The sequence below is a fragment of the Hemitrygon akajei genome, chromosome 1 (genome assembly GCF_048418815.1).
Source record: "Hemitrygon akajei chromosome 1, sHemAka1.3, whole genome shotgun sequence".
Taxonomy (NCBI): domain Eukaryota; kingdom Metazoa; phylum Chordata; class Chondrichthyes; order Myliobatiformes; family Dasyatidae; genus Hemitrygon; species Hemitrygon akajei.
The window spans coordinates 217,280,028-217,298,416 of record NC_133124.1 but is presented as its reverse complement, the minus strand read 5'-3'; the positions used below and the strand labels follow the sequence as shown (position 1 = coordinate 217,298,416).

Genomic DNA, 18,389 nt, shown 5'->3' with positions numbered 1-18,389 from the left:
TTCCTGAGGCAGTGCCCCCTGTGGGTACAACAGATGGTGAGGAGCCCGTGATGTATTGGGGTGAATCCGCCACCTTCTACAGCTTCTTGTGTTCCTGGGCATTCGAATTACCATCCTAGACCACGGGACAGTCAGCTGAGTGTAGACTTGACAAGAGCTTAAAGCTGGACAAACCTGAGGCATCTGAATCTACATAAATGAAAAGAGGCCCCTACAGGGACCTAATGCCTCCAATAGTTGTGTGTCTTGGTGACTAGAGAGAGATCCACATATTGAAGTTTGCTGATCATAACCACAAGCACGTCAGAAAGAGCATCGATGGAAACAGTACTGAGTATCAATGTTTGGGGAAGTCCATAAAAATGACAGAACATTGCTTCCAGCTATTGACTTTAAGGATTGGATTTATTTGTCACATGTACAGTACGTCTATCAAAGCTGTGAAACGTGTCATTTTGTGTCAACGGCTGACACAGTCCGAGGATTATAGTGGTGCCAAGTTTCCGATGACAACGTCGCAGGACTGCAACTTAATACCCCTCACCTGTACTGTACATCAGAATCAAACTTACTAACTTACTACCCCTCACCTGTACTGTACATCAGAATCAAACTTACTAACTTACTACCCCTCACCTGTACTGTACATCAGAATCAAACTTACTACCCCTCACCTGTACTGTACATCAGAATCAAACTTACTACCCCTCACCTGTACTGTACATCAGAATCAAACTTACTACCCCTCACCTGTACTGTACATCAGAATCAAACTTACTACCCCTCACCTGTACTGTACATCAGAATCAAACTTACTACCCCTCACCTGTACTGTACATCAGAATCAAACTTACTACCCCTCACCTGTACTGTACATCAGAATCAAACTTACTACCCCTCACCTGTACTGTACATCAGAATCAAACTTACTACCCCTCCCTGTACTGTACATCAGAATCAAACTTACTACCCCTCACCTGTACTGTACATCAGAATCAAACTTACTACCCCTCACCTGTACTGTACATCAGAATCAAACTTACTAACTTACTACCCCTCACCTGTACTGTACATCAGAATCAAACTTACTACCCCTCACCTGTACTGTACATAAGAATTGGGCTTAATATCACCGGCATGTGTCATGAAATTTGTTGACTCTGCGGTAGCAATACATAATAAGAAAAAACGGGATTACAGTAAGTGTGTATATGTTAAATTAGTGTAAAATAGAAATTAAAAGTAGTGAGATAGTGTTCATGGCCATTCAGAAATCAGCTGGCAGAGAGGAAGAAGCTGTTCCTGATTCGTTAAGTGTGTCTTCAGGCTTCTGTACCTCCCTGATGTTAGCAATGAGAACAAGGCATGATCTGGGTGATGGATGCTGCTCACTGAGGGACCACTCCCTGACGATGTTCTGGATACTACAGAGGCTAGTGCTTATGAAGGAGCTGACTGAGTTTAGAACTCTCTGCAGCTTGCTTTAATCCTGTGTCGTCAACCCCCCCCCCCCCCCCGCCCCCCCCCCCCGCCCAAAGACAGTTGGAACGCTCTCCACAGTGCATCTGTAGAAATTTAAGCGGTTTTGGTGACACGCCAAATCTTCTCAAACTCGGAGGAAAATGAGGGAAACCCGGATCGGAGGGAACCCAGATAGTCAGGGGAGAACGTACAAACTCCTTGCAGGCACCTGCAGGAATTGAACTCATTGTGATTGTTGGCATTGTTGTAATGAGTTATGCTGACTAATCATCCTTTAATGCTGTGCCACTTTAAATAGTGGTCTAAAGCAGGGGTTCCCAACCACTTCTGCCATGGACCAATAACATTAAGCAAGGGAGCCATGGGGCCCAGGTTGGGAAGTCCTGGTCTAAAGCTGTACACGCACAGCGTGAGTAGATTTGGAAAAGTTGTTGTTTTTTAATCTAGAGGAGTAAGTGAATTGGAGACTGCAACAGCTGGGATGTGGAGCAAAAGGTAAGTTGATGGAGGGGCTTTGTGGGTTAGGCAGCATCTTGTGGGGGCAAAGAGTTGAGTCAAGATGCAAGGTGTTGACCTGAAATGTTGACCATCTCTTTGCTTCCAGGAGTTGCTTGATGGGCTGAGTTCCTCCAGTATGTTATTGTGTGGGAGGTCTTGGGTGTAGCACAGCTGTGGAACACCTGGAGATCTGAGCACATCCAAGTATCGAGAGGAGGAGATGATGGCCAAGGGAGTGTGGCTTTGTTATATCAGTTTGTAGCTTGCTGCCAACGACTTGGAGTTTAAACAATGAGAAGATCAGTTGTAATGTAAGGCAGGTGTTCAGCCAATAGGGGATTTTGTGTTCCCTCTTTTTCTGTGTCCAAGAAGATTGTGGTCTAAACGTTGCACGCTTTGTGCTGAGATTTCATTAAGCATCAATTTCTCTAACTTTCTTTCCTCCCCATCCCCATTTCCCTTTCCCAGTTCTGACTCCCCTCTTGCCTCTTCTCACCTGTCTCCCACCTCCCTCTGGGGGCTCCCATTTCCCTTTCTCCCACGGTCCACTCTCCTCTCCTATCAATTCCTCCTCCCTCAGTCCATTGCATCTTCCATCTATCACCTCCCTGCTTCTTTCTTCATCCTCTGCTCACCCACCCACCCACCTCATCTGCTCTTGTAGGTTAATGTAACTGGGAGCAATGTACATAATTCCCAGCCACCAACATTGAGTTGGAGCCTTCGCTTTGAGGCTGGTCTGACACGATAACATTATTATGCAAAAGGTTTTTAGCGTGCTTTTGTTGTGTAGGTTTGGAGTGCAATAAAATGTGTTACTGCTTTTCTTAAACATAAAATACCTCTCTTCATTTTATTTGTGGAAGCCTGCAGTCCTTCACCTTGTATTCTTTCCTCCTCACTCACCTTCGTTTTCTGGCTTTAGCCCCCTTCCTTCCTTCCTAGTCCTGGTGAGGGGTGTCAGCCCAAAATGTTGACTCTTTATTCCTCTCTCTAGATGCTGCCTGATCTGAATTCCTCCAGAATTGTGTGTTTTTTTTTAAAAACCACCATGTTCAGTTGATGGTTAAAGAGAGCCTGTCCTTATTCCATTTGGTCTCCTCTCACCAACGACAAATCTCCTCGCCGCTTTGTACAGTGTCAGTGTTGTGTAGGACAGCACTGAGGTGCAGCAGGGGGTTCGATCCTCACTCTGCTGCTGTCTGTGTGGAGTTTGCATGGTCTCAGAGTATGCATTTTCTGTAAGTGGTTTTCCCCTGGTGAAATGTGGGTTGGTAAGGTTAATTGGTTTGTATGTGTGGTACAGTTGTGTGAGCATTGAACATAGACATCTACAGTACATTACAGGCCCTTCGGCCCACAATGTTGTGTTAACCAAGGAACCTACTCTAAAAACTGCCTAGAATTTCCCTACCCCATAGGCCTGTAAGCTCCATGTACCTATCTAAGTCTTTGAAAAGACCCTATTGTATCCATCTCTCTACCTTCACTGGCAGTGCATTCCACACAACCCACCACTCTGTGTGGGGGAAGAAAACTTGCCTCTGATATCCCCCTTGTCCCTACTTCCAAGCACCTTAAAACTATGCCCCCTCATGTTAGCCATTTTAGCCCTGGGGGAAAAAGCCTCTGACTATCCACATGATCAATGCCTTTCATCACCTTGTAAACCTCTATCAGGTCACTTCTCATCCTCCATCACTCCAAGGAGAAAGGAAAAGGCCGAGTTCACTCAACCTATTCTCATAAGGTATGCACTCCAATCCAGGCAACATCCTTGTAAATCTCCTCTGCACTCTCTGTAGTATCTACATCCTTCCTGTAGTGAGGTGACCAGGACTGAGCATAGTACTCCAAGTGGGTTCCGACCAAGGTCTTGTATAGCTGTAACATTACCTCCGAGCTCTTGAACTCATTCCCATGGTTGATGAACACCATACGCCGCCTTAATAACACCGTCAACCTGCATAGCAGCTTTGTGTCCTATCGACACGGACCCCAAGTTCTCTCAGATCCTCCACATTGCCAAGAGTCTTACCATTAATATTATATTCTGTCTTCAAATTTGACATACCAAATGAGCCACTTCACACTTAATCTGGGCTGAACTCAGCCCAGTGTGGCTGTTAGCAAAACGTTTTGCAGCATCAGTGATTAGGGTTCAATTCCTGTTGCTGCCCGTAAGGACTTTCTACAACCTCCCTGTGACTGCGTGGGTTTCCTTCTGAAGTCCAAAGTCATACAAGTTGGGGGTTAGTGAGTTGTGAACATGCTGTGTTTGCACTGGAAGCATGGAGACACTTGTGGGCTGCCCGCAGCACATCCTTGGGCTGAGCTGGTTGTTGGAAACAATGCACTTCGCCATACATCGGTGTATTTGTGACAAATAAAAGCCAATTTGTAAATCATTCCAGGTTCAGGAGTGGATAGTCAAGAGAATCAGTGCAGAGGGATGGTAGGCTTAATGGGCAACTGGATGAGAATGGGTTACTTTGGAAATCGGTGGGTGGTTTTGTTCTGAGGGTCTGTGTGTCATGATGGGTGAATGGCCTCATTCTGTGCTGTAATGGTAAATTCCCTGCTTAAACTGTTTTTCCAGACCCCACCCGGTGAAGCCCATGAGTTCAGTGGAGACACGATTTAACGCAAGGTCTCCGGAGGAGAATTTGAAGAGCAAGATCAAGAATGTGAATGTATCGGTGACGAAGTCTGCTGGGTACTCATTGGCGGTAAATGAAAATCAAACCCTCAAGGTAAGTGAAGATGGATTAATTTTTAATGACCAATGTGTGAAGGTCATGGTCGCTTTTAGATTCAGATTTGTTTAGATCGAAACACATGTACTTCGATAAATTTACTTTGAACTTGTGTCACCATGTTCAACCCTGAGATTCATTTTCTTGCAGGCATACTCAATAAATCCATGATAGAATAATGACCTTAGTGGAGCCAATGGAAGACCATAATGGGCATTCAACCAGTCTGCAAAAGACAACCAACTGCAAATGCATAAAAGAAAGAATAATAAACAAGCAATAACTATCGAGAACATGAGATGAGTCCTTGAAAGTAGGAACATTTCAACGATGGGGCAAGTGAAGTTATTGCCACTGTTCAAGAGCCTGATGGTTCGGGGTAGTAACCACGCATGAACCTGGAGGTGAGAGTTGGGTCTCTGTGGGTTCAGCCAAGTCCATCATGGGTAAAGCCCACTCCTCCATACAGACTGCTGTCACAGCAAAGTAGCATCCATCATCAGGGATCCCCACCACCCAGGGCATGCTCCCTCTTCACTCTTGCCATCAGAAAGAAGATGCAGGAACTTCAGGACTCGCACCACTAGGTTCAGGAACAGTTATTAACCCTCAGCCATCAGGCTCTTGAACCAGTGGGATAACTTCACTTGCCCCATCGTCGAAATGTTCCCACAACTATGGACTCACTTTCAAGGACTCTTTTCCCCTCAGATTCTCAATATTTATTGCTTATTTATTATTAATTTTTGTATTTGCACTTTGTTGTCATTTGCACACTGTACTCAATGATTCTTTTATGGTTCTTGGAGTTGCTAATAATCCCCTCATGAAACAAATCTTAGGGTTGTATATGGTGACATGAATGTACTTTGATAATAAGTTTAGTTTGTGTGGTGACTCTTGTGGGCTGCCCAAAGCACACCGTTGGGTGTGTTGGTTGTTAATGTTCCTATTTGTAACGTTCTGTTTGCCGCCTCTGCTGAGCTTGACGTTAATGTTCTTGCGCTCCACTTCGCAGGATTATGATCCCTCTGATGCGGCAGCTGCCTACTCCCAGCTCACCCACGACGAGCTGATCCAGCTGGTGCTGAAGCAGAACGAGGTGATTGCGAAGAAGGACGGTCACCTGCGGGACCTGGAGAGCTACATTGACAACCTCTTGGTCCGCGTCATGGACGAGACCCCCAACATCCTCAAGGTGGCATAGTAACCCAGCGGGAGGGCACAAAGAGTGTGCGACGGCGAGAAATGCTGCTCTGTGCTCCAAGATAATGTCTTGCACCAACTGCCGACTGACTCATGACCCACAGACTAAACCCAGTGGAGCCTGTGCTCCGTCTTGCATTCCCTTCGAATCCCCTCCATTCGGGTGTTGATCAGGGTGCCTTCTAGAGTCGCACAGCAGTCACTCAAGTCTAGTTGTACTCTGGGATCCCATCACATAGTTACAGTGGCTTAACTGTCTGGGGTCAAAGGGGCAGGAGAAGGGACTCGGGCTGCAGCGGGTAGTCCTGCTCCACCCGTGACCAACCTGGCCACTTACCTCAACATCAGCGTGTTAACGTGATTCCAATTGAGCCCTGAACACTCCTTTGGGCTTTTTTTGCCGTATCGAGTGTAACGGTCAGTACATGCCGCCTTCAACCTGAAAATGTGTGTAACAATTTGTACGTCACCGTGTTACAAGACATCCCATATTGGTATAGATTTACAGACCCGCTTCTGTCACTGGATAGCTTTATTTAAAACACCAAAAAAGAGAATGAATTTTGACATGTTGTAGACAGCCCGACTTTGTGAAGGTAAGCTGCTGGTCAGCTGTGTTGCTGGGCTTTTTAAGTCCTACCTCCCGTGTCAGGGCCGCGTGCAAACCCTGATCTGAAAAGTCACCTGCTCTGTGGGCTTGGAGGGATGGCCAGCACTGACTTTGGGTTGAGTTGTTCTCTGATCTTGTCAATCCATACGCAAACATTTCATCGTCGTACGAGGAGACGTCATCAGAGCGCTGTTAATTGTGGTGTGTCCTCTGGATGCTTGGCATTTATTATCAATCAGCTGATTGGCCATTGTTACAGAAACTCAGTTGTGACGTAGCAATGGGGCCTTGTTGCTGATTGGTTGCGTGGTGAGCTCTGTGCTTTGCCTGGAATTTTGCCCGCACTGGCTTATAAAAGGAAACGAGGTCTTCATGTTTGTTTATAGAACTGTTTGCGGAAAACCACGCTTCTAGGAATGGTGACAAAATGTTTGCAAATGGATTGCCAAGAATGAAGAAGAATTCAACCAGACCATCAACATCCTGAGCTGCACTCTGACTTATTTCCAGTACTGACTTTGCTAACGATCGGGAAGGGAGAAGTTGCACCCCACTGTCACGTTATTCGTCTGAGGAATCTTTGCAGTGGGGGTGAGAGGAGGGGAAAAAATACCTTTTTGGCCTGGTGAGGTGTGTGGTGAGGAAGCAATAACCTGCAGGGTGTTAGGTGGGAATGGATCTTAGCTGCTTCTTGTGACCTCCTGTCTCTTTACCTCGGTGTGGAGATTTTTCCTGTCTTTCTTGAATTCTCTTGAATGCTCTTCCCAGCTGCAAACCTCCTCTAGAATTGGAGTTAAAACCCAGTTTCTAAGTTCCAGGGTCCCTAATTCACCTATTGGGGTCTTTAAATTTACTAGCTAACAAGATCTCTATTTTTCTAAAATCCTACCTTATTGAGTTTGAAAAGCCGCAAAACTGCAGCTGCTGAAAATCTGAGATAAAACCATACATGATGGACTATTGTGTTTGGCAGTTTCTGTAGAGAGAAAGGGGAACTTTCTGGGTCAACTATCTTCCATTGCAGATATTTTTACTTGATAGCACAAGGGGAACATTCATCTTTGGAGATATTTTTGTGATGGAAGAGGGTTTTGAGCCAGTGTTTGCATGTTATTCATCATTATATATGCCTTATCTTATGACATGGGCAATCGTGGTCTAGCCATGACCATGATTATTCTAGGCAAATTTTTCAGTAGAAGTGGTTTGCCATTGCCTTCTTCTGGACAGTGTCTTTACAAGACGGGTGACCCCAGCCATAATCAATACTCTTCAGAGATTGTCTGCCTGGTGTCAGTGGTCGCATAACCAGGACTTGTGATGTGCACCAGCTGCTTATATGACCATCCACCACCTGCTCCCATGGCTTCACATGACCCTGATCGGGGGCTAAGCAGGCGCTACACCTCCAAGGATGTCCCACAGCTAGAAGAGAGAAGGAGTGCCTTACACCTCCTTTGGTAGAGATGTCTCTCCAGTCCGCCACCCTAATGGCATTATAACCCACCCCAAATTGTCCGTGAAGGTGGGGGTGACTTGTTTTCTTCAACAGTTGCAGTTAGTCGAGATGCTTCCAACAGGTCCTGTGGAGGGAGTTCTGGGGTCAAAAACAGTAGCGATATAGAAATAAAGATGAGATTCTGCAGATGCTGGAAATCCAGAGCAACACACGGACAAAGCGTTGGAGGAGCTCAGCAGGCCAAGGCAGCATCTATGGGAATGAATAAATGGTCAGTATTTCAGGCTGAGGCCCTTCATCAGGACTGAAAGGGAAGGGGGAAGAAACCAGAACAAGGTGGGGAGAAGGGTAGCTGGAGGCTGGTAAGTGAAGCCAGGTGGGTGCGGGAGGTTAGGGTGAGGTAAGAAGCTGGGCGATGATGGGTGGATAAGGCAAACGGCTGAAGAAGGAAATTGATAGGAGAGGAGAAATATGAAGAAATGTTGAGGTGCTTGAAGTCGCAGATCTAGTACACACTGGCTGCTATCTTCAACTACTGACTTTCACCACTTAAATGTAAAGTAAGACTTTTAAAACATTGCCAATGGAAAAGTTAACTCACAACAGGAAAAACTCGGCATCATTAATTTCATTCTCTTTCTGGGTTTGAGTTGGGAAGGTAAATGTTCTGCAGATGCTGTAAATCTGAAATAAAAAGCAGAAATGCTGGAGATACTCAGCAGGTCACGCAGCATCTGTAGAGGAAATATCAAAGAGGATTTTTCTCTCCACAGATGCTTTCTATCTCGATATACATGTTCAACACTTTAAAAAAAATATAATTTCAAATTGTGTGCTTGTGGAACTGAAGAATCCCAGATGTTAGTCTGAAGTACAGTTGAATGTAGATTGCCTGCTATTTTGAAAGATTAACTAGACCATTTCTAAGTTAAGGGACATTTTTAATGTTGCAGTGTTGCAAGTGAATGGTTACATGTAGCAGAGATTGGGGAAGAAGAGAGGCTGTACTTCCCCAACCTCAATGCGTTATTCACCCTACCTGTCCAAAGCAATTTCCTTTTAGTCCACCACCTGCGAGGTCGGGGCGACTTGTCAAAGGATGAACAAAGCTACTCAATTGCTTCAATTCCTGTAAATAAATTTGAAGACTTGTGCTTGATGGGAGGGGACACATTCCAATTTGTAGAAATGAATAATTATTTCTGAGACAAATTTTTTAAAAAAGTGTACTTTTTAAATCTGTTGTATTTTGTACTGACTATTTCCTTTTATTTGCCTCCTAAACAAATTGATCCTTCCGTGACCTTGCCTTGGCCATTCCACACAGGTAGATGTTGAACATGGTACTGATCTTTTTTGCTCTGGCCAGCATTTTTGCATTTGGCCACCTGTACAGGTTGATCATTGATCTTCACCTGTCTGCTGCAGTGAACATTTGCTGGGGAGATCACAGCAAGCGGACACTCGGACCACTCTGAACTAGTACGGCAAACCCCAGTTGGGGGCAATAAATGGGGAAGTAAGAATTCAGTGTTCTCAAACTTGATGACCAGAGGAGAGCATCCCACATTGGGTGGGATTTGGAACTCTACAACTTGAGGTCAAGGGTATGATGTGAACCTTTGACATTAATAATATGCATATTTAAAAAAATTAATTTGCCCAAGTAGGGTGATATACTTTAACTAGGTCAGATTTTTACCTCAGTCTGTTTTGGTGATTTATGGCATATGAGATTGACTTGTACAGTAACAGATTATTTGGTAGTTTACCATGGAGATTTAAAAGTGAGCAGGTACGATTGGGGTGCTCATAAATCATCATAATATTTCAGGCTTCAGGGAAGTGTGTGGATTAGTGAAGCTCCCGTGTGGGAGAGTACTCTGAATGAATCCATACATGCCAGTTTTCATTTGACATAAAAGTACGGTATGTTATTTTCAATCACAATTGAATTGTAGATGTAAATAGATCTTTGGTATTCGGGTGCACATATTAAACGATTGACTGAGCAAGCAAGCCAGGACCAGGCTTAGGAGCAATTTTGTGACTTGACAGATAGGAAGGAGCCTGTTTGGCTCAAGGCCACCTTGGTAAGATCGTGGTTGATCTGTGAGCTGACTACATTCCATCTGATGTCAAATTTTGGATTTAAAAAAATCATTTTTTGATTAAGGAAGTATTTCTTTTCCTTGAATTTAATATTTTTTTCTTGCTATTTTATCTTGGATTTATACTGTCTACTGTACTGAGAAAAGGAATAATTCTGTAAGCAAGACATTTTGAAAACCAAGTTTTGTGGTACTTGGGGTGGAGGAATGAGTTTGAATTCCCTTGGAAATCCTCAGTGCTGTTCAATTCAAATTGAGGTCAAGGGTATGAGGTGTTCATTTTGAGATCAAGAATAAAACATTTTTTTTAATAGTTTACACAAGTAGGGTGATAAACCTTTAACTAGATCTGACTTCTAACTAGTTTGGTAATGTACTGCACTTGGAGCCAACTAGATCTGACTAGTTTGGTCATTTACTGCACTTGGAGCCAACTTTTACAGTGACAGATTATTTATTGCTGGGATTGAATATAAATAATATTTACCGTCAGTTGCTTGGAAGCTATCCCAGACTTCTGTCTTAAAGCCTGTTGTCAATCCACACCCTGTCAGCTCCTCTCGGACTTCAAACAAATTGTCCCTAAAATCAACGGTCCAAATTCCTGGTTTGGCCAATCTCTTGTGTTGAACCAAAAGCTCTTTTTTTTTCTCTCTCTCCATTGATTTGCCCTTGTTACATTCCTCATTACCCTGATATTCTACCACTTGCTTATCCACTAGGGGCAATCTATAGTGGCCAATGAATCTCGCAGTGCCTTAGGGATGTGGGAGGAAACCCACGTGGTCATAGGGAGAATGTGCAAATTCCAGCCGGACTGTCTCAGAGTTTGGGATTGGACATGCTTCCCCAGAGCTGTGAAACTCTGCCCCATTGTTCCACCCGATCTCTGTATCCATTCCCTCCATGTTGGACCCCTTACTGTGAGGTCTCCGTTGTATTTTGTGCATATGATGACATCATTGCATGTACTGGCAGTAATTGCATCAGAAGTATTGACCTTTGTTTATCTCATTAGGCAAGAGGCAGAATGCCGGGCAGACGGTTGTCTCCATGTCCTCCGCTGGTATTCGTGACATTGTCTGACTTGCATAATCCATTCCCTGATTCTTCAGTAATGAGGTGTCTTCTTGCCCCAGTACATCCTGTGGGGCTCCTGGTCACACTTGGCAAGTTGATAATCTGCCCATCATCCCATTCTCCTGCACATTTGCCAAACTGCTCTACAACTTCCTAATTTTGTAAATTTCAAATTTAATTTGTCTTACTGACCAACATAATACTCTGGAGAACCCTGTTGTAGTAAACGCCGCTGATGCTATAACATTTTAATAAATCTTCTATGTGTGGCACAGATAAACATGTTTTGGCGCCTAGGTGGATGTGTAAATAGAGCAAAATTTTGATCAACATAGAAATGCTGAGTGAAGATGGATGTTTTATTTTGGGGGGATTCGTTGCTAGACTTTAGGTCTTAAATTCCATCTGATGCCAAATTATCTCGGATTAAATAAATCTGGATTAAGGAAATCTTTTTCTTAGATTTCTCTGATCTGATTTTCCTGCTTTATCTTGGATTCATATTTCCTATTCATCTGAGGAAGATGCTCTCTTCAGCAGAAACCCAGTAATAAATTTGGGAAACTAACTTTTTGTGGTACTTGGGGGTGGAGGGAATAAATTTGAGTTCCCAGGGAAGCCCTTACTAATAACTTGCTTCTTTGTTGGTGATCCAGTGTGTTCAATTAATATTCTGAGTTATATTTTAATATTAATGTTTGAAGAAATTTATTGGAGAACTACAGTATATATTTGTAGAAGATGACTAGCACAATTTATTGATTAATTTGGGGGGGAGAAAGAAAGACTTTGATACTTTAGCATTGCACCCCAGCTTTGTACCTCTGCTTTGACTTGAGGATGACTTCTGCAGAGCAGAGGTGGTGGGTATAAATCGAGCTGCTTTCTGCCTGTGACTCACAGGCAATGGGTTTGTGTACAGTTACCGATGCCAAACTGCATGTTGAACAGTATTGGGGTTGGGTTGCTTGATAATGGGCTGGAGCAGCTCCTTCAGAGGTCAATCTCTGTGAAAGAGCCAGATTGTACCTGGCATCTGAGCTCGTCACCAAGGCTTTCTGATCATCTGTATTGATTTTGTTTGCTGTGATATAGAGTACTATAATCTTGCTGCTGAGTACCTCATTATACTGGATAGGACACTACTGTATAGGATTCTAGGCAAGCTGAAATCTAGTGGCTGGCAATGAGTTCAAGCCACTGATTGGGGAGGGAGGGGGAAGAGAGACGCATATTTCTGCCAGTGTGCAATGATCAAACTGAATCTCAGATCTGTCTTAATAAAAGTTCTCTTCTATTTTGGGCTTCAGAGCCCAAGATTTAAATGGGCTTGGAGCCACTGTCAAAAACAGGAGATTCTGCAGACGCTGGAAATCCAGAGCAACTCACACAAAATGCTGGAGGAACTCGGCAGGTCAGGCAGCATCTATGGAGGGAAATTCAGCCCATATTCCAAGCCAAGACCTTTCATCAGGACTTAACCCAAGAGCAGGTTGCTTCTAGACTTCTGCCACAGACTCTTGTACTCTAGAGCATCAGGCCTCCAAACTTCACTTTCCGATGAATGTTGACTCTTTATTCCTCTCCATAGATGCCACCTAACCTCCGGAGTTCATCCGGTATTTTGTGTGTGTTGCTCTGGGTTCAATAAGGAGAACTGAATGGTAATTACAAGCAAGCAGAAGCCCTCTCTAGAAAGCTATTTGAAGAGGAGTAAACTTGCTGGCACTGGTGGTGGGGGGGTTGAGGAAAATGTTGCAGGATATTCAATAGTTTTTAATCACCTACTGAATATTCAGCTTGTGCACATAAAATTTTATGAAAACAGCAATATTTATTCCACAGCTTCCTGCATTCTGACCAGCAAATGAATGTAATAACACTTTCTACCACTTGGGTGTGTTTTATTACTTAATCTGAATTAAAATACTTTTTATGGCAGACGCCTCCTTGTGCGTTTTTAAGCTGCAGTGGTCTGATTTGGTTACAGCTGGGGTCAAAGCGCACGTGGGTGGAGAAGCTTTGGCAATATCTGCAGAAAGTGTGACTTGAGGTATCAGCATCCCTTCCTCTCTAATTCCGATTCACTTATCGAGTGCTCTGAGCCATATCACAAAGCTGAACCACTTCTCTTCCATTGGTAAGGGTAGAAAGACTGCTTGACCATCACCATGTTAGACCTCAAGTGCCATCAGGAAATTCGTAGCCTTCTAATCAGATTTGATAATTGCATGCACACTGAAACATATAGTGACCTGTTTTGTTGGTGTTAACAGCCAGGGTGTGCTGGAGCCTGCCCACAAATGCTGCCACATATTCCAGTGCCAACCTAGCAGGTCCACCATGTTCAGTCGAGCAGCCCCAACAACAGCAAAACATGGTCCTTTCTGCACACGCTTTGATGTCCTCTCATGCACACCCACGCACTTGTGCCTACATGGCCACCTGCATATGTACACACACTCACTTCTGCCTGCAGGTGCACGCACGCAGACACACACCCCTCATATCTCTGGCTGGGCTTGCAGACATCATGGCTCTAATTTCTGGATGGGCTTTGGCCATGGAGCCTCAGATTCTGTACTCACAGACATTGGTCTTCAACCTTTGCAGTTTGACCTTTTGGTCATTGGCCTCAGCACTTGCAAATCCAGGGCTTCGACCTCTGAACTTCAAACTCCAAACTCTCTCAGGCCTCCAGCTGCTGGTGTTGCCGATTTAACGATAATGAGCGACGAGATTCTACCGGTCAGGACTACTGGCTGGGCTACTTCTGCCAGTTTGTGGGTCCTAACTGTGGTGTCACTTCACTGTCAGCAAACGTTTTGCTCAGCTGCAGAAAGCTGAGCAGTGTACCGGAACTGTAGTGGTTAACGCAGCCAGTGACCTGCGTTCACTCCGACCTATGTAAAGAGTTTGTATATTCTCCTCTCACTTACTAAAGATGTACAGTTTAGGGTTAGTAAACTGTTGGAGGGAAGAAGCTGTTCATAAAATGTTGTGTGGGCCTTTGGGCTACTGTAACTTCACTCTGAGGGCAAATTGACAAACATCTCCTGTAAGAGTGAATTCCTTGTGAGGGCCATGCCCCAGATCAGGGCATCTTTCAATATAAGGTAAGTAGTCAGGATGGCAAGAGCCTGATGTTGGTGGTTAGTGAGGTAATCACTGTCCCATGGAGGAGTTGAACTGCTCTGGTGAATTATCAAATCAAGGCTTTCTAAAGCATTGGTCAGACAACACGGAGTATTGTGAGGTTTTCAGCCCCTTACTTAAAGGATGTGCTATTGTTGGAAGGGGTCCAAAGCAGCTTCGGGAATAAAAAGGTTAATGTCTGAGAAGCATTTGGTGCCTTTTGGCTGGGATCGAAACCTATCAAACAGGTCTAGATACAATGGATGTGGAGAGGATGTTTCCAATAGCGGGGGAGTCTAGGACCAGAGAACACAGCCTCAGAATCGAAGGATGTCCCTTTAGACCAGACGTGAACAGACATTTCTTTAGCTAGAAGGTGATGAAATTGTGGAATTCAGTGCAGCAGATGGCTATGAGGTCAAGTTACGAGTATATTTCAAGCAGAGGTTGGTAGGGTCTTGATTCATAAGGATGTCAAAGGTTAAGAGGAGAATGGGGTTGAGAGGGATAATAAATTAATTCATGGAATGGCCTGATTGTGCTGCTATGTATAGTGGTCTTATGGTAATGACCAAGTTGAAGGGGCGTAGCCGTCTCTAACAATGGTCCACATTATCCTCTGCTGACACCCAGTGGCCAGAAGTGATAACTGCAACTGAAGGAATTGGGTTGGTTTATTGTGGTTATATGTAACAAGATACAGTGAAGTGCTTGTTTTGCGTACTGTTCCTACAGGTTAGTTCGCTATAGAGTGCGTTGAGGTAGTTCAAGGTCTTTTTCTTTAAAAAAAACAGGATTCATAATAAAGTGTAACATTCCACAGAATCTCTCACAAAATGCTGGAGGAATTCAGCAGGTCAGGTAGCATCTACGGAGGAGAATAAACTGCTGGTGTTTTGGGCTGAGACCCCTCTTCAAGACTGGAAAGGAAGGGTGAAGAAGACAGAATAAGAAAGAAGGTGTGGGGAGAGGAAGGAGTACAAAGTAGAAGGTGATAGGTGAGGGGGAAGGTGCTCTGTCCACAGCAAGCATGTGGCCAATAGTTTTAATGCCACTGCCCATTCCCGTTCCATATGTCGGTCTACTGCCATGATGAGGCCTCGCAGGTTGGAGAAGCAACATCTTATTGTCACCCTGAGTAGCCTCCAACGTGATGGCATAAATATTGATTTGCTGAGTGTCTTGTGTTTACAATTCCACAGAAAGTGCAATGTAAATAGACAAGACTTGGGGAGCTGAGTTATAGGGAACTGTTAAATAGGTTAGGACTTTATTCCCTGAAGCCTAGGAGAATGAGGGGAGTTTTGATTAAGGTATACAAGATTATGAGGGGTATAGATAGGGTAAATTGCAAACAGGCTTTGTCCACTAAGGTTGGGTGAGACTAGAACTAGAGGTCCCAGGTTGAGGGCAAAAGGTGAAGTGTTTAAGGGGAAGTCCTTTAATCTGAGTGTGGAATGAGCTGCCAGCAGAAGTGGTGGATGCAAGTTTGATTGAAACATTAGAGAGAAGTTTGGATAAGTACATGGGTGGGAGGGGTATGGTCCACTGGCAGGTCAATTGGCCTGAGCAGAATAATAGTTTGGCATGTACTAGATGGGCCAAATGGCCTGTTTCTCTGCTGCTTGTGCTCTATGACCATGTAAGATCATATTGAGGTAGATTGTGAGGTTAAGGGTCTATCTCATCGAGCTAAGGAACTGTTCATTAGGAAGAAACAGGGTTCGGGAAAGGACCAATATCTCATGGTCTTCTCTGTTTCCTCTGCACCATTGTCTCACGGGAACTGCAGTCACTGCACAAGACGATAAGAAGCTTACATAGATAGAGTGAAGAGCTAGAGACTTTCCCCAGAGTGGAAATGGCTATTATGAGGGGGCATAATTCTATGATTATTGTGATCAGATCTGAAGGATTATTCTAAAGTGGACTCTTCCTTTAACGAGAGAGGGGGAGCAAACAGCTTGTGTGCTCTTTCCGGGGGAGAGAGCAACGGAAAGTCTGTGAGTTGCCTTGGAAACTGAAAGACGGAGCTATAGGATGGACAGCTCATACTCAGCACTTGGAGATATATGGAAGGTCAGTCGACTTCTTAATCAGACACAGAAGCCAGAGGCAAGGGAGACACTGGTGAGGTTTGTGTGCCCACAACAAGGGTGGGATTTTGCTCACAGTGTAGACAAAGGAGTGAATGGTGCAATGCTATTGGTGTGTTTAACCATGACCTGGGTTGATAGCATTACCGTGGAAACGGTCCCCTTGTCTGTGGTCACAAGTTGGTGACTGTAAGTTTCAGGAGCAGGAGGACGACATGGAGGATCGGCATTGGAAGACAAATCAACTCTCTCTATCTCTCTCTCTCTCTCCAACTCTACTCAAATCAAATTCCAGAACTGAACTGATTACTTACCGTACCACCGTAAGACTGTATCACCTGATCACCTGAGCTGGGGGAGCTTGGGAACCTTATTTACTCATTAATACATATACTCTGCTAACCTGTTTGCCTTATCTTGTTTTATATTACTTTATTCACGTAGTTACTAATAGAATAGAGTTTATAACAGAAGACACAGACTCCAGGTGTTTCCAATTCTGCTGGTTCTTTTTAACCCATTACGGGGCATGTAACAAATTGGGGCTCGTCCGGGATATCAACAAAAATCAGTGGGAGCCATTCTAAAATTTGTTGGGGGCTTGATTGACTAGTTGATTTGATTGGGGAAATTCCATTTTGATTTGTGTGAGTGTATTATCAGCAGAAATGGAGTTTGAGGTTAATAAGTTTGTGGCAGAACCAACCTCGGAGGCGTTGGATGATGCTAAGAGGGATGTACTGTTGGGAATTGCTCGTAAGTTAAAGGTTAAAGTGACCACTCACATGAAGAAGGCTCAGATACAGCTGTTAATAGCACAGCATTACGTAGCTGAGGGGAAATTTGAAGAGGAGGTGTTGGAAATGTTTGCTGAAGGTAAAGTACTTACTGAGGCTGAGGTTCAGCTTCAGGTAGCAAAACTGAAATACAAGTATGAGTTGAAATTAAAACAGCTGGAGGCCGAAGAGGCAGGAAAGCAGAGGATACACGAGACTAGAGAGGCAGAAAAATGGAGACAGTTCGAGAGGGAGATGTGGCAGCGACAAGATCAAGTGTCAGGTAGGGGTAAGGAGCTGGTGGTACCATTTAATATCAGCCAAGAAATTAAGTTAGTACCGCCCTTTGATGAAGCTGAGGTCAACCGATATTTCCTACACTTTTAAAAGGTGGCCCAGACTTGGAAATGGCCGAGGGATGAGTGGGCTGTCATGTTGCAAAGTGTGTTGAAGGGGCAAGGCTCAGCAGGCGTTTTCTGCTCTGACCCTTGAACAGTCAAAGAATTATGATACAGTGAAAGTTGTGGTGCTTAAATTCCATGAGTTGGTTCCGGAGGCACATAGACAAAAGTTCAGAGATTTAAGGAAGTCCGGGAGCCAGACTTACGTGGAGTTTGCCCATGAAAAACAAGTGTACTTCAATCGCTGGTATACCTCAGAAGGGGTAACTGAGGCTTTGGTCAGCTTGAAAGAGCTGGTTGTGATTGAAGACTTTAAGAAGTGTGTTCCCGCTGATGTAGGGGCATACCGAGATGAAAAGGATGCCACTGCCTTGTGGGAGTCTGCTGGGTTAGCAGACGAGGTTGTTTTAACCCACAAGGTTGAGTTCACTCCGGATGGGATTTTCCCAGAGAGTAGCTGGGAGGATCAGGGGAATCTGGAATTTGAAACTGGGACTGGTATTGAAAGCCTAGAGGAGGCAGCTGTACCGATTGCCTGTGTTCAGGTTGTTGAAGCACCTGTGAATTCCCAGGGTGTTGAACCTTGTGTTGAAACTCAGTTAAGGTCTGAGGTGTCTGACTCAGTTGAAAAGGAATGCAGTCTTTTTGAGTCAGATGGAAATAAAGGGTTAACCTTGGTGCCAGTGGAAATTGAGGATTCTCAGTCACTTGTGTCAGACGGTGTTCTAAAAGTTGGTGATGTTGATAACTGGTGAGGTAAATTTTACTGAAAGTATTGA

At 44.3% G+C, this 18,389-nt stretch overlaps 1 protein-coding gene across 2 annotated transcripts in view; it reads left to right on the top strand.

Moving 5' to 3' along the window:
• Window positions 1–13,143, top strand: part of LOC140735803 (rab11 family-interacting protein 1-like) — a 56,277-nt gene extending 43,134 nt beyond the window's left edge. For both annotated transcript variants that reach the window (XM_073061299.1, XM_073061290.1), the window contains exons 6-7: window positions 4,580–4,733; window positions 5,755–13,143. In XM_073061299.1, coding sequence (XP_072917400.1) covers window positions 4,580–4,733; window positions 5,755–5,943 — 343 coding nt within the window. In that variant the 3' untranslated portion in view covers window positions 5,944–13,143. The remainder of the gene's footprint in view (window positions 1–4,579; window positions 4,734–5,754) is intronic.
• Window positions 13,144–18,389: the final 5,246 nt, after the last annotated feature.